The sequence below is a fragment of the Amaranthus tricolor genome, chromosome 17, assembly GCF_026212465.1.
Source record: "Amaranthus tricolor cultivar Red isolate AtriRed21 chromosome 17, ASM2621246v1, whole genome shotgun sequence".
NCBI lineage: Eukaryota > Viridiplantae > Streptophyta > Magnoliopsida > Caryophyllales > Amaranthaceae > Amaranthus > Amaranthus tricolor.
In genome coordinates, this window is record NC_080063.1 from 12,612,797 (window position 1) to 12,638,018 (window position 25,222).

The 25,222-nt window shown below is 34.8% G+C and overlaps 2 protein-coding genes across 2 annotated transcripts; both read left to right on the forward strand.

The window, feature by feature from the left end:
* The first annotated feature begins 458 nt into the window (after positions 1–458).
* LOC130803490 (protein RETARDED ROOT GROWTH-LIKE-like) lies at positions 459–10,338 on the forward strand. The gene is made up of 7 exons (XM_057667605.1): positions 459–925; positions 1,529–1,640; positions 3,001–3,160; positions 5,361–5,509; positions 5,596–5,747; positions 9,770–9,884; positions 9,971–10,338. The coding sequence occupies exons 1-7, from the start codon at positions 579–581 to the stop codon at positions 10,109–10,111; spliced, it is 1,176 nt and encodes a 391-aa protein (XP_057523588.1). The 5' UTR covers positions 459–578; the 3' UTR covers positions 10,112–10,338.
* An 842-nt stretch (positions 10,339–11,180) lies between these two features.
* LOC130803489 (protein NRT1/ PTR FAMILY 2.4-like) lies at positions 11,181–23,961 on the forward strand. Its single transcript, XM_057667604.1, has 4 exons — positions 11,181–11,559; positions 21,935–22,152; positions 22,239–22,780; positions 23,005–23,961. The coding sequence occupies exons 1-4, from the start codon at positions 11,445–11,447 to the stop codon at positions 23,837–23,839; spliced, it is 1,710 nt and encodes a 569-aa protein (XP_057523587.1). The 5' UTR covers positions 11,181–11,444; the 3' UTR covers positions 23,840–23,961.
* The last annotated feature ends 1,261 nt before the right edge of the window (positions 23,962–25,222 follow it).

The window sequence follows — 25,222 nt, forward strand, 5'->3', positions numbered from 1 at the left end:
TATATTTTTTTCTACTAATTTTTTTTAATATTTATGGTTTTCATTTTTCATTCATCAAATTTATTAGTCAAATATATCTACTATTTAAAAGATTATATATATATATATATATATATATATATTCAGTCTAGTTTTTAATTTTTATCATTTTAGTTGTTTTCATATGATCCCTCTTAAGTCTCAGCTCATCCTCGTTATCTGACTCCGTTTCTTTTTGCCCAACCACACCCTTACAAGTTGCATGTTGCAAGTTACAATTGTCTTTCCAACAAAGTTCCATGGTAGCTTTTAGAAGAGTTCAAAATAGACCAGATGATTCGATATTTATCAGTATTTTAATGGAATCCAACTTGACCGACTTCCAAATAAATTTAAAATTATATAAAAACTAATGTAAACACAAGTCCGATTTTAAAACGACTCAAAACATCTGTCCCAAAATTAACCTAATTACCCAAATAAAGGCTTCTAGTAGCACCACTCTGAGCCACCAGTGGTGCAGGCCCCACTCCACCCAATTGAAGTCATCACTAATCAGCAATCATCATCTTCAACACATTTCTCTCCTTCCTATTCCAATGGCCAAATTATGGAGACCTGCAACTCACTTCAAATCTATCCTTAACTCCTCCTTCCCTCGTACACTCACCACTTTCTCCATCTTTCTCTCTCCTCCTCATCTCTCTTTCCCCAAAACCCTAATTCTTCCTAAATTCCCCATTTCCCCCCTTTATAATTTCCCTAATTTAACCCTAGTTTGTTGTTTGCCTCCTGTTTCACCCTTTGCTACCACTACATTTGAGTGGAATGAGCCAATTGCATGCTCTGAGGTTGTTAAGTCTACTTCTTTCTCTGAGAATGATAATGATGATGATACTGATCCTCGCCCTTATATTCCTGTTCGCGCATTCTTCTTCTCTACTAGGTTTTTCCTTCTAGTTCAATTTTGTAACTTATGTTTAGTTTCATTCTCAGGGGTGTTTGGTTTGGCGGAAAACTGTTTTTCCAGTTGCAAACCGAACACCCCTGTTCAATAATTTAGGTATTACTCCTCACTAAGCTGTGATGGCTGTGTAATTACGGGACTAGGTTTCCATACAAAATCTCTATACTCTATGCAAGGATAATTTATATTTATACAATTGAATTATTTTGTTATTAATTAGTATGACCTTATATATTTTTAACTGTATGTGGTATGAGTTCTTCCAGAACAGGTAAATTGGTTACGAATTGGGTAATTCATTATCAACTGAAAATCCTTGTGAAGTTGCTGAAATGTTTATATGCCTAGATAGAAGTGCAGTAGCTAACCGTGAGTTCTTTTTTTGATAAAGTTTCATAGTGGCCAATAAGCTTAGTTATATACAACAGTAGTCAAATTTAGGTGAATAATATACGCAATTTTGGTTTAAATGTTTTATTTAGATACAAAAGCATTATATGTTATGCTATACTCCTTCATATTGGGTTTTGCAATGTTTGGTTGTTGCTTGATCTTTGGTTTTGGTGCTTCTTTTTCTTGTAGTGTGGACTTGAAGAGCTTGGTGGAACAGAACAAGTCTAATTATATCCCGCCTACATCTAGGATGACAAATTATGTTGTTTTGAAGTTTGGAAAGCTCAAGCCTGAACCCAACGTGAGTTAATTATGTGTAGTTTATTCGTTTAAATCTTTCAGTGTGACTACTTCCCCTTCTGTTCAAATTCATGCTTCAAAACGATAATGCCCTACCGTGTCTTTGGTTTTGAAAATTTGTATAAACGTATCAAGGCCAATCTATGTCTGTCTTTAATGGAGCCAGATATTATGCTTATTTTGTTAGGAATTATAATGGACTATAGTCAAGTAACTCATAAAATCACACACTTCTTATTTATGGGAAATAGGAGATGATGTTTTCTAAACTCCTCTTTGATATTGTACGGGTAAGGCTTTGTATAATTGGTGGGAACCGCTTAATGATACTAGAGTAATGGAATGTTGTTCTATCTAGCCCAATCAAGGTGGTTGATCTTTCTTGTTCAAGTGCTCATCATCGGTTCATCCTATATGTAATGGGAAACTGAGCTTCATAAGGAAATGTTAAAGTCATTTTGCACTCTGGGCAATTTCTTTTGCATGATAATTGTTTATGTTTGAGCTGCCCTACTGATTTTATCAAGCACCTTCTGAATACTCTCAAGTCTGATCTTCCATGTATTCTAGAGAGAGATGGTTGGGTACTAGAGTGATTAAAGAAGATTATTAAGGGATCAACTTCTAAATTGAATTCCAGTTGAGGACTACGAACTGTCTGCATAAAAACACACCCATTTTGAACCATATATTTTGCTGAAAATCTGAATGTTTTTATCAAACTTTGAGGGACTATTTTTAATAATTATTACAATTCTAGTCCTTATGGAAAATAAGCAAGCTAATCTAACCCCAGTTGGATTAAGATTCCAACTAATAGGACTTATACATAATAAAATAACCTTAATTAAGATAAAATTCTAATCGTTTGAACTATGTATCTTATATAACCCAGTCAAACAATCATCTAAAGGCATGACAAAATTAGAGGTCTGAACCTTGTCTTGTTTCCAGAGTATTTGTGCCATCCATCTGTCTCTTATTAACAAAGCAGCTATATGAATGTTTGCTATGAACTGGGAATTTTATCTTAGTAGTTCCCATAGCCAATGGAGTGAGGAAGATGAAGCTTGGCGGAAAAAAGCTTGTACTAATTGGTTATCTGTAAAGGTTATAGTAGTATTCCCGCCTGTAAGGTGGTAACCATGGTCAAAACCAGTGACCTCTCGAATCATACCAGTAAGCTAAAATTCCTTTTCCTCGAACTCACTTTCGTCTTTTTCTCTTTCGGGCAATCTACTAATAAACATTAACCTTAAATGGTTGATTCATAATAGTCTGCATGGAATTTTGTTGACCAACTTTCTGTATTCTATCTTGGGCACAATGAAGTTAAGCTGACTAACTCATGTGGTTTTTAGGGTCTCGGGGCCACCTTAAGTGGAAGTGATTGTGGCTACATGGTGGTTTTTCAATACGGATCAATTGTTTTGTTCAATGTTCGTGATCACGAAGTTGATGGCTATTTGAAAATTGTGGAAAGACACGCTTCTGGCTTGCTTCCGGAGATGAGAAAAGATGGTCTGTATCATCGACATGGATTTTTTTTTGGAGTGTATTATGACATAATATATGGGTGTGCACTTTTATTTATGTCGATATTCTTTTTTATCGTGTTTGGTCCATGGTTACCATAATTGTGGTTCGTATAGTTTGAAACCGAAAATCTTAACTTAGGGATATTCGGTACATTTATTGAATTTCGTTGTTATGAGTTCAATGTATTTAAATTTTTGATAAGTATGATATTATGGAGTATTAAATTATGCTTTCATCTAACCATAAAATGAGAGAAGAAAGTGCACGTGAGAGAGGTTAGAGGTTAGAGATTAGAGAAGTTTGACAATAAAATAAAGTAGGGAAAAAAAAAATTCAAACCCGCAAAGTTTTGAATATGGTTTAAGATCGTGTAATGCGAAAAGGAAAGAATAAGAATAGCACAATCGTTGCTAGAGAAGATGAAAAATTGAAGCCCTAACCATAGCCTTCAACTCACCTGTTCATAAATAAAAGCCCCAACAATATGATGTACTACCAATGATTCCCATCAATTGATAGATTTGAGAGTCTGATATGGTATTCGATAATTCCAATTTATGGATCAGATTTGAACTCGATTAGTGTTGATTGGCTTAGATCAAAGTTCATATGGGGCGTATGATTTTGGATACTCTGGTTCTTGGCATCTTGATGTTCTCAGTTGGTTTTGTGTGATGTGTGTTATTTTTGTTGCGTTTCTGTACTTAAAGCATAGTGACTTTTTTCAGTAATTTTGAGTGATAAATTGAACCGTAACATGTAAGAAAAAGAGTTGAAATGTCTATCAACTATTTAATCAAGATTGATGACAGTCTTTTATTACTCCATTTAATCTTTCTGCTAAATTCTGTACAACTAAGTATAAATCAAAAATAAAAATCTTCAAGTTGAAGTATTTACAATTGATATTAAATTAATATTATAAGTACATGAGCTAAGATTTGATAGGCCTCGCCTAATAAAACAAATTAATTTGTATCTCAAAAGGGATTGATTAGATTAGTTGGGTAATATGATTAATTTAAATTGATTTGATGGGGTAGTGAGGATTGCTATTGCATGTTAGTGGGGATGTTTTTTGTTCTAGGCTTCTTAATATTGAATTCATCTTGCGTATTTACCACTTTTGATTAGTTTTAATTTGTCTACTTAATATTACTTGGATACTTCATAAATAATCTAATTAGATGTGAATGTGGATATTTTTCTTAGAAATCCTATTAGGATCCACTATTCTGTGAGGCCGACCCTTTAACTATGATTAGCAAATAGATATTAAAAAGAAGTATACTAGTAGATTACATACACTAAGGCCACAACACATAAAAATGATCTAATATAATTAATTATTAAGTAAGAATAACATCTATGAACGACACTCTTGTGAAAGTAATTCGGATATCGAATAAAGATAACATCAATACCGTAAAGAAAAAGATAATATAAGGTGTCAGAAATAAAGACATTAAAACTCTAGAATGACAAAGAAAATGTTAGAGATTCAAATGGAATCGGTAACTGGGTCAAACCACCTTACCCAACATAGTTTGTTAGTCTAGCTTGTTTGATATTTTGTACATGTAATAAGCTTCTATTGCTTTTGGTTTTTCATGGAGAGGAGGTGTTTTCCTCCGCAACTAAGTGGATTTTTTAACAGAGCAGACAAGCTTTTGCCACTAGTTTACTAGATACTGGTGGTGAATTTTCTCTATGGATTTGCAATTTAATGTTGTCTACTTGTCTTGTTCTTTATATTCTCTTTTCTTTACATAAAGTCTTATAAATTGGTTTTTTAACATAGAGTTTTAAGTTTTTACGTCCCTTATTTTTGTTGCAGCCAAAGATTTATGGTTCTTTGGTTCTTGATTATAATGAATGTATTAAAATGACTCATTAAATCATGTGCACTTCTTTGTTATGTGAAGTTGTACGTGATGTTTGCTACCAAATGCTAATTGTAAACAACCTCTTTGTTAGTGTTATGACTAATAAGGGTAAGATTGCGTACATCCGACCCCCAAATTCTACCCTAGATGTGAGTCACTTAGCATTGGGGTAAGAAATGTAAAGTAATGTAATGTAGAGTTATAAGTTTTTGATGAAACAGGTGCCTGTTGGGTTATTTATTTTTTAAGCAGGGGTGATATTTGGCCTGCTAATTTTTCTTTGATCTGTTATGCAGAATTTGAAGTAAGAGAGAAGCCAAATCTAAATACTTGGATGCAAGCTGGCCTAGATCACATAATGCTGCAGTGCTTAAATATTGATGGTATCCGTACCATAGGTAGCGTACTTGGTCAAAGTATTGCACTTGATTACTATGTCCGTCAGGTGTGTGTCATCCTAGATCATTAACATTAACAAATTAGCTGTCTGATTTGTTTAGCCTGTTCTTAAATGTCTCCTCTTCCTTTTAGGTTGATGGAATAGTGGCAGAGTTCACTGATATAAACCGCGCAATGGAAAAAACTGGGACTTTCACCATGGAAAGAAAGAAGCTCTTCCAGTTAGTTGGGAAGGCAAATTCTAACCTGGCTGATGTGATTCTTAAGCTTGGCCTTTTTGAAAGGTGATTTTTATAAGTCAAATTTATAAGCTTTGTGCTCTATATTTGATTAGACTTCCTTCACATTTGACTCACTATTGGAATGTTTGTTAATGATATAGCATCCTGTCTGGATTCCTAATTACTAATGAACATGCAAAATCAGAACCAAGTAGTTGGTGGTACATTATGACATCTGTGTCAGAACAATAACTCTGTCAGATCTCTAATTGCCTCCGTGAACGTAGGGGGTGATTGGCAAGTGGGAATGGGAAATGGGAGGCTAGAGGGTGAGATCGGGAATGTGACTTGATGAGTGGAAAATATATTAAGTATTGTTTTTTGTGTGGCATTATAGTGAATTAAGTTGGGAAATATTAGTAGAAAAGATAAAGTATTCTACAATACTTGTTTGCTCTCTATTCTTTCTTGTTGCTCAGGTGTGACTAACCAGAACATAAAAGTTCAAACAGAGGACGAGGATGCAAATGTTTTTTAGAATGTGTCTAGACTTGGTTTTCGGTGATGTTATGATAGTGTGATGAGATTTCAATGTGATGTTAGTGGAAACAAGGTAAATGCGTGATATGAAAGCTAGAATTTATGTTGATGAGGTCTAGATGATTAGTTGATATAGACAACACCATAACTAACCAGATAGCTGTATGAATTGGGAATGAATGAAGGAAAGATAGATGGGAAAGCTTTAATTCCAATTGATAAAGAACCTATGACTAAGTAATATGACTTTTTTAGAGTTGAATTCTTATCCAAGAACTAAAGGCATGACATATTTTGAGCAAATGCTTAACTTTCATTAATTTTCAATTAAGTTAACTCGTGCGTAGTACATGTACATATAGGAAAAGCTAAGGAAAAAAACTATTCTCTGATTTAGCCTTGTACAGGTGAACTAGGTTTTTGCAACTTCTAATTGGAAGTTATGGAACTTCCTTCATTAAAAAAAAAGGGAAAGTAGGAAGCTAATTCCTTTGTTCCACACTCAAGTATTTATTCGGATGAAGTTGGTTTGCATTTGAGTTCTAGAAGGACATTTGGATCATGGAAAATATGTTACTTGAATTTTCGAATGCTTGAGGAAGGAAATACAACTCAATCCTTTGTACTCCTTATGTACGCACATTGGATTATCTTGACTTTCTTTGTTTGGCTTTTCTGTGCTTCTTGCGTAACTAACTCTAGCTCCTTTGCTTCTTCTCATGTGTGGATGATAATCTTTTATCTATTACTAGGCTTCAACAACTACTAACATACCTAATAACTTTAGCAACTATAAAAGTAGAACAACTTAGAGTTTGTTTAATACAACTTGAAATGACAAAACACACTTAAAACAACCTGAAAAATGCAATAATATCCCTATTGTTCTTTTGGGGACAAATGTTTGGATTTGTCTTGTCTAAGTCTAGTCCTTTGGATCTTTCTTGAGAAGAACTTCGTGGATCAAATAATAGCTTTCCTTGTTGCCTTTGGAAACTTGGACGTTTGGAACTTGCATGAAGGACTTGCCAACAATTCTTATATATTTCTAGAAGCAAAAATTGTCATTTATGATTTTCTGTGATTTCATCATAGAAGATGGGTGTGTTTTTGATGAAGGATATATGGTATTTCCATCTTTAATTCCCAAGTCTCGACTTAATGTTCTCCCCTAATACATGAAATGGTAGGACTTGGAGGATGTGAGATTACTAGTTCCATTCCTATCTTAGTTTTAAGAGGTGTGTGGCGCATCAAGGCGTAAGGCGAAGGTGTGGGCTTTTCGTATGCAAGGCGCATAATTTCGCTAAAACGCCTCAAAATTAATTTTAAAACATATTTAATACTTAAAACAACATGGAATTCATATAATTACAAAATACAAACACTTCTTTAGCACATATAGTCATAAGATAATATAGTATTGAGTTGACCATATTCTCTTGCAGGATCTATAGAGTGTGAAGATGCAATAGGAAGAGATGAAATTGTTGTTCAAGCTGTAAATAATTATATATTGATGTCAAGACAAGCACAAACCAAATTAAAGATAGCACAAACAAAAAAAACTATATGCGAAGACTTGATCACTATAACAAATGGATATAAAAATTAAGCAAGTACTTAAAATAAATCATACATCAAATACATCATATTTTTATCATTATTCTTTTTACTAATTTGTAAACAAATTAGATGTTAAATGAATCATTGTAATAAAAGATAGGAGAATTATAAAAAGAAAAAAAGAAACAAAGAAAAAAGGAAAAAGAAATCAAGGATTATAAAATAAAATAAGAAGAAAATAGAGAAAAGAAAGAAAACAAAAAGAGAGAAAAGTGATCGAAATTAGAAAAAAAAGAAGAATAGGGAGAAAATAGAACGAAGAAGAAAAGGGAAGAATACATGGTCACGAATGGCGGTACACTTGTGAAAGAGAAGAACAATGCTCTTGCTATCTTCATCTACTTCGGCCAGGGCAAGATAGGGCCTTTTTTCTCCTCTAAATTCAAATAAGCCACTATTTCTTTAGAAATAATCCAGCAAATTAAGCAAAGTTAAATATTTTGGTAACTGTTTAGTATCTGAAACTCTAAAACAGATAACATAGAGTCATAGAAGCTAAGGTGAAAGAGGCGCACGAGGTGCAATATTGATTTGTAACTAAAAAAAAGTCATTTCGGTTATGTGGAACGTATAGCGGGTCAAAATGGTTGGGTTAGGGTTTTGGTCGGCTTTAACCATATTTTTCAATTGTTTCTGGTCCGATTATTTTCGAGTTACGGGTCAAAATATTGGGGTTATGACCCACTAAGTTATGGTCGATTTGGGTCAATGTCGGGTTGTGTGAAAATTTGACTAGAGCAACCGTGACCGCTTGCTGACCAACCTTTACCGCCCCTTCCCTATGCTCTTTCTTCCTTACCTTTCACGTCCTTAACCCTTCTCCATGCTCATGTTCCTCTGACCCCTTCCCATTACCTTTCCTAAAGGAGTATTCCCTTTTATGAAGTTAGCGGTGTAGAGGTTCAGTACCATGTTTTTGATTTATTAACATATCCAAATAAACATATACCTTAAGTTCAGTCCCAAATATATGTCAGTTTCCAAAAGAGGTCTTTGCCGTGGTGAAGGCTTGTGGCTTTGTGCCGACCTTCCATCGTGTGCCATTTTTCTTATTATGCCATCCATTATCCATTTCTCATCAATTCATCCCAAAGCTCTTTTACTTTCTCTACTCACCATTTTAATTTGTTGAAAGTTAGCAACTTCTTTTAATTGGAAAAAAAATGAATATAGAGAGGAGAGAAAAGGAGATGGAAAAAAAATGGTTGGAGGAGAGTAAAAAACACTTGAAAGAAATGATTTTGATGGTGGAAGAGTTACCGGAGGACATGACAAAGAGAAAATATGGGGCAATAGAGGAGGTGATGGGGCTGTGTGGAAAGGCCAGGGGATGGTGGGAGGAGGGATGAACAGGGGAATAGGGTGGTTACAGGGCATTGTCACAAGGGTGGGTAGGGAAGGGAGGACGGAAGAAAGAGGAGAAAGGGAGATTTTTTTATCTAATTTTATTTTTAAAATTTTATTGCATTATTGACTTTTAAACTCTAAGATAATTTAACTTGAAGTTCAGGTTTCAGGTAAAAATGTCCATTAAAAATACAAATGACTCTCAAGTACAACCCACTAATTGTAATTTCTATGTTCAGCCTGAAAATAGTGAGTAGTTGATCCCAATTTTAAGTTTTTTCCTTCCATTTATACCTTTGAACCTTAACAAACCGAGACACATTTTATCTAGTCAACGTCTCATCGATGCCTTTATGATCCTCACTTGGCTTCTCAAGCTTGTGAACCATTCTCCCTTGAGACAACTAAAAAGAAATAAATCTTTCATGGCCTTATGTATTTCTGATAGAAATGTTGGTGGCGGATCATATAACTCTACTGTATTGAGTCTCAGTCTCAGCTATATATTTCTGTTGCTTTGTTATTCCCATGTCTGTGAACTCGTAAGTAATGAACATCTCTTCACCTTGCAGGTCTGACATTGCATGGAAGGACGCCAAGTACGCTCAGATCTGGGAATATCTTCGTGATGAATTTGAATTGACACAAAGATTTGCCAGTCTAGATTTCAAATTAAAGTTTGTAGAGGTGTGAATTTCATACAAACAAACGTGAAATTAAACTTACGACTACTGTTACTACTTCTTTTACTAATTATTGGATTCCTTGGACAGCATAACATTCGGTTTCTGCAAGAAATCTTACAGAATAGGAAGTCCGATTTCCTTGAATGGCTTATCATCATTTTGATTGGTGCTGAAATTCTCATATCTGTATATGACATTGCTCATAAGTCAGCAATAACCTCGCTTTAGTCCTTGGTCATTAAGTACTCCAAGCTTCTTCAGTGGCGGGTCTTAAACTCTGCCATTCTCGGTTTTCAACTGTACATCTGATGCTATGTTCTAGTCTCGATAATTTTACGTGATATATCATTTGTATATGGGTAATTTATAACATCCATTTCTTATGTAAATCCTTCCTTTTATAGTTATAAAGTTATAATCTGTCAGGTCTATAAAATTTTGCTTTGTTTCCCATCTACCTAGTTTTTGTTGAGATTTTCACTATCGAATAACTATGGTCATTGAAACTGTCTTTGTGTACTACTATACAATAGCATTCTGTTCACTCTATTTTTTTTTTATTATAGGGTAGACTGAAGGAAGGAGAGGTCTAGGTAATCTTCTATCTCAGAACCTTGCTTGAAATGGCAATATTTATTTCAATTAAGACAAGATTTATTACTTTAATGCTAATCTATTCTCTTCTTACCAATTAGTTTTAGGATGGAACCTCGTTAGATTTGTGCGGTCAACACTCCTCTTGTGTGGAAACCTATGTGGACATGGGAGAGTGCTCTAGCAAGATCAGATTGGACTTGGTTCATTTCTAGCAATTGGGGGAGTTCTAGCTAGAATCTCCCCTAAGGTCCTGATGTGATGCTCTCAAAGTTGCGCAATAGAAATCGCAAGGTTTTGAAAGTCTTGATGGGTGAAATGATCAATGGGGACGATAGTGTTAGGAATAGAGTTTTGAGCCTTAAGGTTTTAAGCGGGTTAAAACTGTTTGATTCAGAATAGTGGGTTTGACTTGAGTTTCTTTCTAGGTGTTATGACTTTTTGTCGTGTTCAAAATGTGAAAATGTCACTCTTGCACACATATGAGATATGACATCAAAATATTTCGAATGGAACTTAAACATAAATTTCTTTTATCACATTTAATTGTAATTGAAAATGTCACTTCATATATAATTGTCATTCATACATTTAATTTACTTTTTTTTTTATCATATTCACATTTATTTTAGTTTTCTACAAAATATCACTCTATTCACTTTTTTTTTAAAAAAAATTTTTTATGAGACAAGAGAAATATAGAAAGAGATTAAATTAACCCAATCTCATGGAAAACATTTAACAATAAATATGTTAATCGAATCTTAAAGCCTCATACCAAACACCCATTGATAGTGTTAGCTAGCTTGCTATGAAAATGACTTAAAGAGTAATGATTTACAACCTAACAAATATGAAACAGTTGACTTGGAAAATGTATTATTGGAAGCTACTCGGCTTAATAAACAGTAAATAATTATTAATTTGTGATATAAGTCTCAATAACTGCTTTAGTAGCTCATCAAAAATGGAGGACTCAACAAGAAGTTTGGAATCGCGAGAGAAAGAAGGCACCCAATTTAGGATTAATTTACACAATAATCATGGCAAAGGGGGCTTCCTTAGCTCCTTCTTAATCCTAGGTTTCTTTCTCACTCCCTCTTTTTTTTTTTTTTTATTTGTTTCAGTGCTTTTTGAGTTTGCTATGTAGTGTTGGAGTATATAATATAATGTTGGGACATCAACCATCAATTGAAATTTTTAATTGAATTGGTTTGTTAACATGATATTAAAAGCCAACGTTATAAAAAGTCACGGATTTAAATCTTAATAAATCCTTACTCTCAAAATCAAAAGAGATTAAAGAGTACTTTCTAATTTTTTTATGTTCCGTACTTTATTATAGCAATTTTATGTGGGTCTTGTACAAAGGAAAAACATGCTCATAATATTAGTTTTTTTTGTTAAAACTTAGAGAGATAAGGAGAAATTATAATGAGTAAAAGTTAGAAGATAGAAAGATTTTTACTCATTGGTGTGATTTCTATGTTGGCGAACTTTCATATTTATAGGCAAGTACTACCTACAATTACATTGAATGCATTCATATTAGGGTAAATCCATTAGTTACCTTTCATATTATATTTCAACATTACTTATATTTATATATGAACCATTTTATTTGTATTTTTTTTATCTTGTGACAATTTTACTTTAGAATTTATTGTTAATGTTTAAGAGAAAAATATAACTTGCTATTATTTGTTTAATTTTTCTGATTACATATTTTATAATATTAAATAAATTTTTATATTTAACTTGATAGGTAAATGATTAAAAATAGTTTAATGACGACTAGCATGAGAACAAAAAAAAGTACAAGTAATAATGTTGGAAAGTAGTACTCCCTCCTATTCACCTTAAGAATTCCATTTGACTTTTCACGGATTTTAAGGAGAGTCAAAAGTGGGACTCTAAGGGTAGGAAAGAGAGTAGTATTATGGGTTTTTAATATAAGGGAGGAAAATTAGTATGGGTAATGGAGGGTATAATTGAAAATAGAATAAAGCTACTAAAGGCATAAAAGTCAAAAACCCATACTAAAATAGAAATGTGACAATTAAGGTGACTTGACAATGTGACACATAAGCTGAATAGGAGGGAGTACTATTTTAGCATGTTAAGATACATTTCGCACAAGTTACGTAATTGTAACTGCATAAGAAAAGAAAAGTTGCTCCCGACAAGTTTATGATATTTACCTTTAGGGAAATTCTACATGGTAGTATTGAGCTTTCATGAAATGCTAGGGATAGTATTTTTGTAAGATTTTTCCACATGGTAGCATCAAGGTCATGCCTTATCCAACTGCCGTAGCATTTTTCGTTAAATTCTCGTCGATTTCCGTTTAATTCACTATTTTGACGTTTTTACCCTTGTTAAGTATTGGTTCTTGTTTTTGTAATTTTACTTAAGCATTTGAAAACGTTGATAAATTAAATGGTGAATTAAATGTCAAAATGGTGAATTAAACATTTGAGAGCATAAAAATGATTTAAGGCAAATTATAAAGACATGAACCAACACTTAATAAGGGTAGAAACGTCAAAATGGTGAATTAAATGGAAATTGACAAGAATTTAACGGAAAATGTTACGACAGTTGGATAAGGCATAAACTGGATGCTACCATGTGAAAAATCTTACAAAAGTGCTACCACTGGCGTTTCATGAAAGCTCGATGATACCATGTGAAATTTCCTTTACTTTTAATACTTGGGGTGTTTGGAAAATGCTTTTTTTTTTTGTTTTTTTTTTGGTTTTTAATTTTTATTTTTGACTTTTAATTAATTAAATAGTCAGAAAAATATTTAATAAATGACTTTTTTTGCCAAAATAAATAAGCTAATTATCGTTTTTTGCTTTTTAATTTGATCCACTTTTTATCTTGTATATAGTCAACAATTAATAAATAATTTTACTAAATATCTTTATAACAACTAACTCACAACTAGATTCTAATTAACAGCTCCGATGCCTAACAAATCCTATACCGCAAAACCATGAGGGAAAGGGTGGATATTATTAAATAAAAGTGTGAAAAATAGGTTGAAATCAATCTATCAATGACCAATCATTGCTTTTACTCTATTAGTTATTATTTGTTTATTTCTTGAATATTTAGTGTATATTTAATCCTAAGAATTATCACCAAGTACTACAAATAGTAGTAGGACAAAGTGTACTAAACATATAAGGTCCAAAGGGGTCAAAGGGAAGGACAAAAGACAAATTGGAACAAAAATGTGCCTTTTTGTATTCTTTGATCAATGAGCATTAGATTCTATTCTTGTTCAACTTTGATTATGAAGTTACAAGTGACTTAATAGTGTGAATAATGTTGTCCATGACCCTTTGGTATACTTGAACTAGTATAAATAGGGGCTTGGGGGAAGGAGGTCACTTACACCTAATTTCTGAATTCTTTATCCTTACTTTCTCTCTTGTGTTGTTTCAAAAAGAATTATAAACTTCTTGATAGAATTTCCAAAGTTTATAATTCATCAAACTCTTTGTCATTAAGTGACATACCCTAAGCACTAGGGGTGTGTTGTGTTGTTTGTAACTTGTTGTAAATTTCCAAGTTAAAACCCAAGTTGGGAAAATATCACAAAAGAAAAGTGATTACACGCCTATAACAAGTATCAAGTTTCCGGGTAGCGGTTGTCGTTACAAAGATCATCTTCAAGTTTTTCTTAGTGTATTTGTGAGTTTTATTTTAACCATCAACAAAGGGAAAATACAAATTCCTATATTTTAATTTTTATTTTGCATTATTATTTTGTAATAATATTTAGCATATGTATCATGTTTTCTATTATAAGTTAAGAAATAAGCCTCAACAACTAAAAAAAATATGTAAGAGATTCATCACTAAAATCAACTAGTAGGGTAGATTCAAAGCATGTTCAACATGTTCGATCGCATAGAACCCCGGAAAATTAGAGGCCTCAATATTAAAGTATGTTGTATATGTTAAGTGTTTAAAGATACAAAATTATTATGTTGAAATATAGTGACTCGAACAAGTCGTTATATGGGATGAAGAGGAAATGGGTCAGAGAGACCTCCGCGGGGCGCGGAGTACATACTGTACCATTCCGTGGGACGCGTAGAACTCCGCGGGGCGCGGAGTTGGTTTTGCTTCTTTTCACGGCTCGCGTGATGACGGTTTCTTGGCACATTTTTGGCCGGTTACTCTTAGTCTTTGACGGTTTTTTTATTTTCTTAACCTAATTCCTTTTTATTATGAGGTATACTATATAAAGGCCCCATGTAATTAGAATTAGAATGAGATGCAATGCAAAACACAAAGTGAGGAAAACTAAGAGAGAAAAATCTTGGAGAGCCATTGTTGAGGTTTCTCGTGTTCATCTTGTAATCTCCCGATTTATAGTGAAAAGTTTATTCTCGGTGCCGGTGGATGTAGCTATCACGTTGATAGTGAACCACGTTAATTTCTCGGTGTGATTTTCTTTATTGTTTGATTGAATCTTTATTGTTTCATTATCGTTTCCGATCTTTGCTTCCGCTGTCGCACAACAATTGGCATCAAGAGCTTAGGTTTAATCCTAGGAAGAGTTTTTGAAGGAAACAATGGTAGGAGATTCTACAATAAGGATTGAGAAATTTAATGGAAAGAATAGCTTTGGGCTATGGCAGATTAAGATGAAGGCGTTATTAAAGCAGTTGCAGATTTGGCGTCCATCCCAAAGAGTGCGACATCTACGTCGGAATCTAGAGACGGATGGACTGATGAACAGTTAGTAGTGATGGAAGAGAAGGCTCATTCTACCATCTTACTAAGTCTTGATGATCATATCATAACGGAGGTTGCTGATCAGGAGACGGCCGTAGAATTATGGTTAAAATTGGAGTCACTGTACATGACAAAATCTTTAACCAACAAATTGCTACTGAAACAGTGGTTGTTTAGCCTCAGGATGTAGTCAGGTACGCCATTAAGGGATCATCTAGAAAATCTTAATTCTATTTTACCAGATTTGCGTAATTTAGAAGTTAAGATAGATGATGAGGATGCAGCGTTAATATTGCTTGTTTCTCTACCGAATAGTTATGAGAACTTTGTGGAGTCTTTTGTGGTTGGCAAAACCTCGTTGACTCTAAAAGAAGTGAAGGCAGCACTTTATACTAGGGAGTTGCGTCAAAAGGCGACAGGTGATAATGAAAATTATGGCAGTGGGTTAGTTGTTAGGTAGGGTAGAAATTCTAGAAAGAATAAGGGGTCTAACAATAGTAACAGTGCTAGGTCGGATACTTGTAATAGTAGAGATGGGTCTAGCAACACTAAGACCATAATATGTTATCACTGTCCGGAACCAGGACATTTTAGGTCTAAATGTCCAGAATTAAAGAATAAATCTCATGCCACAGTAGTCGAAAGTAAACAGAACAAGAGCTATAATTTGGAGGAAGATTTAGCATTGATTAGTTGTGTTGAGTCTAGTAATTTGGTTGATAGTTGGATTTTTGATTCTGGTAGTTCGTTCCATATGAGTCATCGTCGGGATTGGTTTGATACTTATGAGTCTTGTTTTGGGGCTTCAATTACGATTGCTAACGGTACTCCATGTGAAGTAGTAGGTATTGGTTCCATGAGACTTCGGACTAGTGATGGGAGAAGGGTTACTTTGACTAAGGTGAGGCGTGTTCCTACATTGGAGAAGAACTTGATATCGCTTGGGACCTTAGATGATTTGAGGATCAAGGGTGAGTTTAGCAATGGGGAAGTGAGTGTCTTTAAGGGTTCGGTTTTGATACTTAAGGGTGTCAAGGTGAAATCCCTGTATGTCTTTCAGGGTGTTACGCTGCCTAGTTCTGCTGTAAGTGCTTCTATTCTCACCAGGAGATGGCGATTTATGATAGGCATGGTCGTATGGGTGAAAGTAGAAGGCTGGAAATGTCCATTGAGAATCGTCTTACATGTGTCAAGGATGCCTACCTTGAGGAAGACAAGCATTGGGTGTTTGGGTTAAAACACGGGTGTGAGCTTAGCATTGAAGCTTATGATCACTTGTATGGTAAGATGGTTAGTTGGCTACATTTGGATAGTTCGTTTTGTGGATTTGTTATGTTCTGTGTTTTAGGTATTTTGTGGCATCATACCTATGGGATAACACCATTGTAGGACGGTGTTACAGGATTAGCAAATTGGACCTTGTTAGGGAGAGTCTTATGCATGCTCTCTGGTACTTGGTTGTTGAGTAGATACTGGATTAGTTTGTTCGATCGGGGTTTACACACGGGATTAGAGGTGCCCAGAATGTGTGTGGTGTGGCTTAGTAGGGTATCGTGCTATCTCATATTTAGAGTCTTGCTAGGGCTTTGGTGTGTTGTTGTGTATTTTGCAGCAGCTGGTTATGGTGATAGTGGTATCGAGTTTGAGGTGGAGTATGAGGTTAACTCCTCATCCATTTCTGTTCGACCCCAGATTGATGGTGTTGATGCTACCCCAGGTATCTCTCTAACTGTGATTTCTGGTGCTATCTTTATCTCTGTGGATAGTTTAAAGGAGTCAGTACAGGGAATATTCCGCCGATCTAAAGGGTTTCAAGAAAAGCCTATATGTGTTATCGAGAAGTCTAATAGGTTGGCTGTAGGGAGTGTTGTTTTGGTTGCTATCAGTGTGGAAGGTTATGCATTGAACCTTATGGAATTGGCAAGGTTGGTAGCCGTTTTTGTGGAGTCACTTGGACCTCCAACTTATGAGCACATTGTAGAGTATAGTGAACGGGCGCAGTGACTTGCTATGACTTTACGTATGAGCAGAGTGTGGGAACTTTTGTATGGACTGGTAGTGTTACTTAGCTCAATTACATCACCTCATTTTGAGACTAAGTCGGTCTACATGTCTAGAGTAATGGTTCGGTGTTTGAAGTATGTTGTGATGTGTACCTGTTTTGCGCATGCCAGAAGTGTCATTTGTAGGTTTGTGACTCAACCTGGGTGGGGGCACTGGCAGGTAGATATTTGTTCTCTCTACAGTTTGCTTGGATCAGCTGTTGTGTTTCTTATGTACGGGAGTGATATTAAGTGCTTTGTTACATCAGTTGAAGCTTGGGTTGTGTTCGCTGAGTTTGATTATGTCTTGATCTCGGTGATGGTTCGTTGTGATCAACCTTGGTTGGCTTTTGTGTACTACAATTGTGTGTTTAGTGATCAGGTTCTTGATGTTCGGGAGACGCACAGTGTGGTTAGATTTCATTCGGAATGCACGTACATGAAGATAGAGGTAAAGAAGGTAGGATGGTCTGACAGTCCTAGTAGATTCTTTACTATGCTGGATTCATTAGCATAGGCCCTTAGGGGCGGTGTGAGGGAGCTCACAGGTGGAGGTGTGCACAACCTCAAGGTGGAGCTTGCCTCGTGTACTCGTGATGCAGATGGAGCATTATGAGTGAACTTGTGATGCTAGTTGAGCCTTATGAGTTGTTATACTTGGAAACGAGTATGTGATGGGTCTTAGTTGAAGACTTATCAGGATGGGTCTTGGTTGGAGACTTTTCGGGATGTATGGCTTATGCTTGAGCTTTGCATCGGGTTTTGGCTCGAGAATGGTTTTGCTTCACTATGGTTCGATGAGGTAGTGGTTGACTACGTGTTCTCGTCAAGGTGGAGATTGTTGAAATATAGTGACTCGAAAAATTCGTTATATGGGATGAAGAGGAAATTGGTCAGAGAGACCTCCGCGGGGCGCGGAGTACATACTATACCATTCCGCGGGACGCGTAGAACTCCACGGGGCGCGGAGTTGGTTCTGCTCCTTTTCACGGCTCGCGTAATGACGGTTTTTTGGCACGTTTTTGGCCGGTTACTTTTAGTCTTTGACGGTTTTTTGCATTTTCTTAACCTAATTCCTTTTTATTATGAGGTATACTTAGACCTGTCAAACAGGTCGGACGGGTCGGGTTGTATAAAAATATTTTCGGGTTCGGGTTGAGTGGGTTTAAAAAATTACGGTTTCGGGTTTTGACTACCTTGTTTAAGACCCTAAGTTGTCGGGTTCGGGTTGACCCAACGGGTTTTGCACTTTTTTGAAAAAATAATTTACGTCAATGATAATATATTAATATGTACCTATTACGATAAAATTGTAACTTATATAGAGTTGCTCTTCAATGCAACATCCTAAAAAAGAGAGTATATAATTAGTTGACCCAACTGCATTGCAATTCTAATTTTTCAATCCACCAAGAATGAGTAATTGAGTACATATCAAAAGTTGCATGAAACAGAAAATAAAATTAGTTCAACAAAGTATGACAATTACAATTTAATAAACTTGTTCATAGTCTACTATTTAATAATCTAAGACAACATTTACTAAAAATCATCATCTTCAAGAATTTCAACTCCGCTTTCTTCTATGCCGATAACTTGAGGTTCTTTGTTTGGATCCCGCAAAATCAGAATTTCAACACCGTCTTCAAGAGAATTGTTATCTTCACACAAATAAAAAACGAACTATTTAATTAGCTATGAATCTCTTTATTTCTCAAAATGCAAAAAAAGAAAGACAATTTACCTTTTTCAACATCATATCCATATAGCCAACTTCGGGTTGTGACCAAAGTCTCGACACTCTCCGGTAGTAAGGAAGCTCTCCATTTTGTTAGTATCCTACTTCCCAAGCTAAAACTCGACTCGGAAGCAACAGTAGTAATTGGAATACTTAACAAATCTCTTGCCATACTTGCAACTTGTGGAAACCTTTTAGCATTATCCTTCCACCAACCAAGAACATCCAAATCCGACAAAGGATCCAATTTATGCTCACCTAAGTAGTCATCTAGTTGTGTTCTACCTTGAGAAGAAGAATTCTCATAAGATGAAAACGCCTACAAAACAAGAGAACTTCTATTAATAATTATTGAATAACAAATTTAAGTACAACATAATATCAAAAGGTTACGAATAAAACTTACAGCAAGACTTGCATTCCTGCTTCCAACTCTAGTACAACCAAGGGGAGAAATATCAACTTGTGAATACTCTTCAAATAGCTTGAAGAGACTTTCTTTCACTTTCTCAGTCTTATATTCAGTACTTCTACCATCTAATTGCACAAAACAAAACTTCACATATTGAAGTTTTAAGCGAGGATCTAAAATGGCAGCCATGGAAAGAATCATGCTATAGTTTTCCCAATACTTATCAAATTTAGCCTTCATGCCCTTCGCCATATTGCTTATCGACTCATCCTCAATATTACAATAACTCAATATGAGAGACTCAATTGACCAGACATTCATCAAATACAAGTTTGCTGTTGGATAATTCCTTCCCGAAAATTGCTTGGTAATAAGGTCAAATGGCCTAAGTAGATCACAAATTTTCGCAAGTCTAGACTATTCTTCCTCAATACTTACAGTAAGCTCTTGGCTTCTTATCAGCGAATTCATCACCATCGAAAGTATTGTAATGGTCCCAACAATCTGATGTCTATTTTCTCTTGCGAGTTCCGAATGTGGGAGTAGCTTCTTGCCCAATGTTAGGAGTCTCAACATCTGTTCCATAACTTCCATCTGTTCCAGGATTGTTACTATCATCATTTGGCTCAACTCCTACAAAACAAAAGGAAGCAAGAATGGATTTTATTTGGCTCAACTATCATCATTTGGCTCTAAGGAGAACGGGGGTGATCTATATTGTATGGTATCTGTAGTTGGTATAAATTCATAAATTGAGGTCATGGGTAATAGATCTGCATTAAATTAAATGTTGTGAACTGCCATGGCAGATCAAACATGTAAGGAACTAGATCGCAGTATAATGAGCAGGCTTTTAGGAGGTCTGGCTCTCTCCCAATTAGTTAGAAACTTTTATAGGTAGTACTCAAAATTAAAACGACAATCAGTTTTTTTCTCTTGACTAAATTCCCCGAAATATAGAGTTGAGATCCCCCATTCCCATCTTTTTTACGACTAGTCTTCTATATCAAGATACTTTAAGAATTATGATGCAATTCTCTGTAGTGTATCCTCCCTAAAGCTAGATCACTAAACCAACACGAATTATGGAAATGGCCCATGTAGATTACAGAGTAATGTATCTCCTCCCCCTTCCTAAACTTTCATCAATCAGCTAGATTCAATCGCATTTCGAAAATTGCAACTATGAACACTAGTAAATCAGCCATATCAAAAGAATAAAAAGTACAACTAGATTCAACAATATCAGTTAAAGCAATGGATTTCATTTTGGGCTTTAAATTAATTAAGAAAATTAGCATGAATCAAGTGAGTAAAACTAATACAGTAACTGTAATACCTAAAATCAGAACAGCAACCCATTGCTCCCAATTCCCATTTCTTTCTCGTCAGTCAACAAGTATTGCAGAAAACTAATACCCAATTCGGCAATTCCCAATCAGAAACCCATTGCTTTGCAGAAAATTCGAGACCAACACAACAAGGCAACAAGTCAACAAGTAAACAAATGAAATTGGTACTTCAAATTACCTTCTTGAGGAGTGGGAGATGATGAAGAAGAAAAGAATTGTCCAAGAGGTGATGGCGAATACCCTTTTCATGGGAACGGAGGGCGGCGGCGGCTACTACTTGAAGGTCGACGTCCCATAGATTTAGGGCTGAGGTCGCCTGAAACTGAGGATGAAGAAGAAGCGGCTGAGGATGAAGAAGAAATGATTTAGGGCTAAGAATTTATCACGCATTCACGCTTGCTTTTTCTCTTTTAAGTTTTAACTTTTAAGGGTTGAAACCCGACGGGTCCAACCCGACCCGACCCGTTTTGACCCACTTTTTGCGGGTTTAAAAAAGCGGGTTAAACGGGTCACTTTTTTATAAAATTTGTTCAAAACCCGCTTTTTGCGGGTCGGGTTCATAATTGACAATTCTAGTATACTATATAAAGGCCCCATGTAATTAGAATTAGAATGAGATGCAATGCAAAACACAAAGTGAGGAAAACTAAGAGAGAAAAAGCTTGGAGAGCCATTGTTGTGGTTTCTCGTGTTCATCTTGTAATCTCCCGATTTATAGTGAAAAATTTATTCTCGGTGCCAGTGGATGTAGCTATCACGTTGATAGTGAACCACGTTAATTTCTCGGCGTGATTTTCTTTATTGTTTGTTTGAATCTTTATTGTTTCATTATTGTTTCCGATCTTTGCTTCCGTTCTCACACAACATATTAGAAAAATATCATAATTTTTGAAATTGCAAAGAGCCTTTATAGAACTTTTTTATTTTTGCTCCACCCCTATCAACTAGTACTAATAAGAGTTACTATTCAAGTGTATAAAGGGGTATAATTGTCTTCTCTAGCTTTGTCCGATATAGAAAACTCACATATGAGTAACAATCGGCACTTCAGCAAGTTCCTCAAGAACTTGAGTTTAAATTGAGTTCACTAAATTTAATAAGAATTAGCATATATGTCATGTAAATATGTAATATGTTATATGTTGTGGGTTGTAGGAACAAGTTTGGGACTAAATATAGCATCAGGAGCATGGTACTCAAACTTAATAGTGTTCCTTATCAGTGTATTCAATGTCAAGAACATCCCAGCAACTCAGATCAACAACATTTTTAGTGGTTTCATAAATTTCTTCCCAATAATCGCGGCCATCCTTGCTGATTCTTCGTTTGGTGCCTTCGCGGTTACTTTAGTTTCCTCCCTCATTTCTCTACTCGTATGTGATTCCAATTGATGTATTAATCGAGTTTCTAATGAGCTATTTGTACTAATAGTAACTAACTAAATTTTGTAATTTTTTAGGGGGTTTTGATGTTCACATTGATGGTTACCATTAGAAGCTTGAGACCACCTAAATGTGATTCAAACTCATCCATGTCATGTATACCTCCAACAACCTTGCAATACTCGATTCTCTATATTTCTCTAACACTAGCATCACTCGGTCTTGGAGGTACGCGTTTTATACTTGGAACTATGGGAGCAGATCAATTCGATAAGCCTAAACAACAAGCAAGTTTCTTCAATTGGTTTGTGTTCATCTTATATATTGGTTGGATAATAGGTTACACCCTTTTGATATATATCCAAACTAGTGTAAGTTGGGCACTTTCCTTTGCCATTGCTCTTGCTGCAAATACCATAGCTGTTGTTCTCTTCTTACTTGGATCACGAATTTATCGAAAATTTCCTCCTCAAGGAAGCCCTTTTACTAGCATTGCAAGAGTTTTTGTTGCATCCCTTAAGAATGTGAAAAGGGTTATGCCTGAAAATAGACAAGATTGTTATCTCTATGAAAGTGAGGACTCAAAACTAACCTATGGAGAGCCAAGTACAAGTCTTAGGTATGCATATGTTCACTTATTATATATGTATGTACTTCCAAAATGTTTGTCATTTCTTCCATGTTCGAGTATAAAATATATATTGGGTCTTAACCATTAGCTTAAGTTTTTAGTTGAGTTGGTTTCTTGATATGGTATTAGAGCAGCTTTTGTTTGAGGCTCTATGATATGTTTTATACTATAACATTACCCTCGATTTGACCTTATAAATGCAAAACGATCAGATTCTTAAACAAAGCAGCATTAATCAAAGAAGGTGCAAACTCCAAAACAAAATCATGGAGCCAATGCACAGTAGAAGAAGTAGAAGACTTAAAGAAGCTATTGAAATTGATGCCATTATGGTCAAGTAGCATCTTACTAAGTGGTGTGATTGGAGTTATAATTAGCTTCACAGTGTTAATGGCATTAGTCATGGATCGATACGTTGGATCTCATTTCAAAATCCCAGCCGGAACATTTGTAGTAGTCACACTAATATCCACAGCTATCACTTCCTCTATTCTCGATCGATTCATATACCCGACATACAAGAAACTAACTGGTCGGAATTTGACATACTTGCAATGCATTGGACTCGGCCATGTTAGCAACATCCTTGCAGCAGTCGCCTTCGCTCTAATCGAAAGAAAACGACTAAATTTAGTCGAATTACATGGTTTAACAAAACAATCAAATGGTGAGGAAGTGGCACCATTTTCTGCATTATGGCTAGTAATTCCATTAGTAGTAATGGGTATTGGAGAAGGGTTTTATTTTGCACCAGAAGTAGCCTTATATTATCAAGAGTATCCCAAATCATTAAGGAGTACATCAACTGCTATGATATCATTGCATATTGCTGCTGGTTATTACATGAGTTCAGCATTTATTAAAATTGTTGGTGAAACAAGCTCTTGGTTACCAAATGATATTAATCTTGGAAGAGTGGATAAAGCTTGTTGGGTGCTTGGAATTGTTGCTACTCTAAACTTTGCTTATTTTCTTGTATGGGCCATGGTTTATAAGTATAATGATCATGAACTAGACTTGGGTGATGATAGTTTTGCTTCTAATTGAGTATGAACAACTTTTTATGCTTGTATAATTGTATTGATCTCCTATATTTATATGAGAAATAAGGTGGATATGTTCAAATTTATTCGTGAATTAATAGAATGCTTGGTTTCCTATTTGGCTTTTAACTCAGTTCAAATTTTAAATTTCTAGAATTGTTTTGAGTAGTTATTTGGTTGACATTTGGACAAGTATATATAGTGAAAATTGTTATCTAATGCACTTATGGATATTGATTTTCCAATTATAGTTGAAAATCTTCCATAAATTGAATGTAGTGAAATGGATGGAGTAAGATTAATTATGGGAAGCTTTTGCTACTCGAGTACAGGTACAACTAGAAATCAACTTACAGCTTAGCTCGTCTTATATGAGATTATCTCATTATGAGACGTGCACATATAATCAACTCATTTCTCTCATGATCATTTTAAAATTGTAAGTGATCGATTTTACACACTAAATGTGCACGGGCCAGTCCAATAGAAATGTTCTTACCATGAAATCGTTTCATTTAAGAATTTGTACTCAACTTATAATATCTTATTACTTAGTTGTTTAATGAATATCAACTAATTTATGATAGATATTTGATTCGCCCAATTTGAAAACTTCACTTATAAACTTAATATAAAATTGTTTTTTTAGTTATTAACATAATTTTTCATTATTAATAATTACATTTTTCCACTATTAAAATACAATTTTTTTAAAAATATTTTCTTGTTAGCTACTTTTTAACCATTTAAAATTATAAATAAATATATAATTAATTCATATACATCATTTTATAATGTAGGACTTTGGGTTGTGTCACTACTCACTAGTCAGTAGTCATTACTAGTTAGGCTTGTCAAATAGATCAGATCGGATCGCGTTCAGATTCGGATCATATACCACGGTCCGGTCGCATGTTTTATGCGACAATACTGCGGTCCGGTCACGTGTTTTACGAGACTGGATGTACTAAAAATTACTGTAAATTTTAAACGGTCGCCATTTCTCGCTCGGTTGTCGAAATCAAGCATATAATATGTCATTGGAAAGCTCTTGAAGTCTAGTTTCTTATGCCGCAAACCTTGCATTGATATGATTTTTTTATAAAAAGTTATTCTCAAAAGATTGAACATGTATCAAATTTTAACACAAGTAAATTTTAAACGATCATCATTTCTCGCTTGGTTATTGAAATTGAGCATATAATATATCATTGGAAAGATCTTGAAGTGTAGGTTCTAATGCCACAAACATTACATTAATATAATTTTCCTATCAAAAGTTTTAGCTAAAAGAGTGAACATGTATTAAATTTCAGCATAAAACGTATGACTAGGTATATTTTCCCATTTTAAAATATTGTTTTCTTTTTCAAAATTATATTTTTTA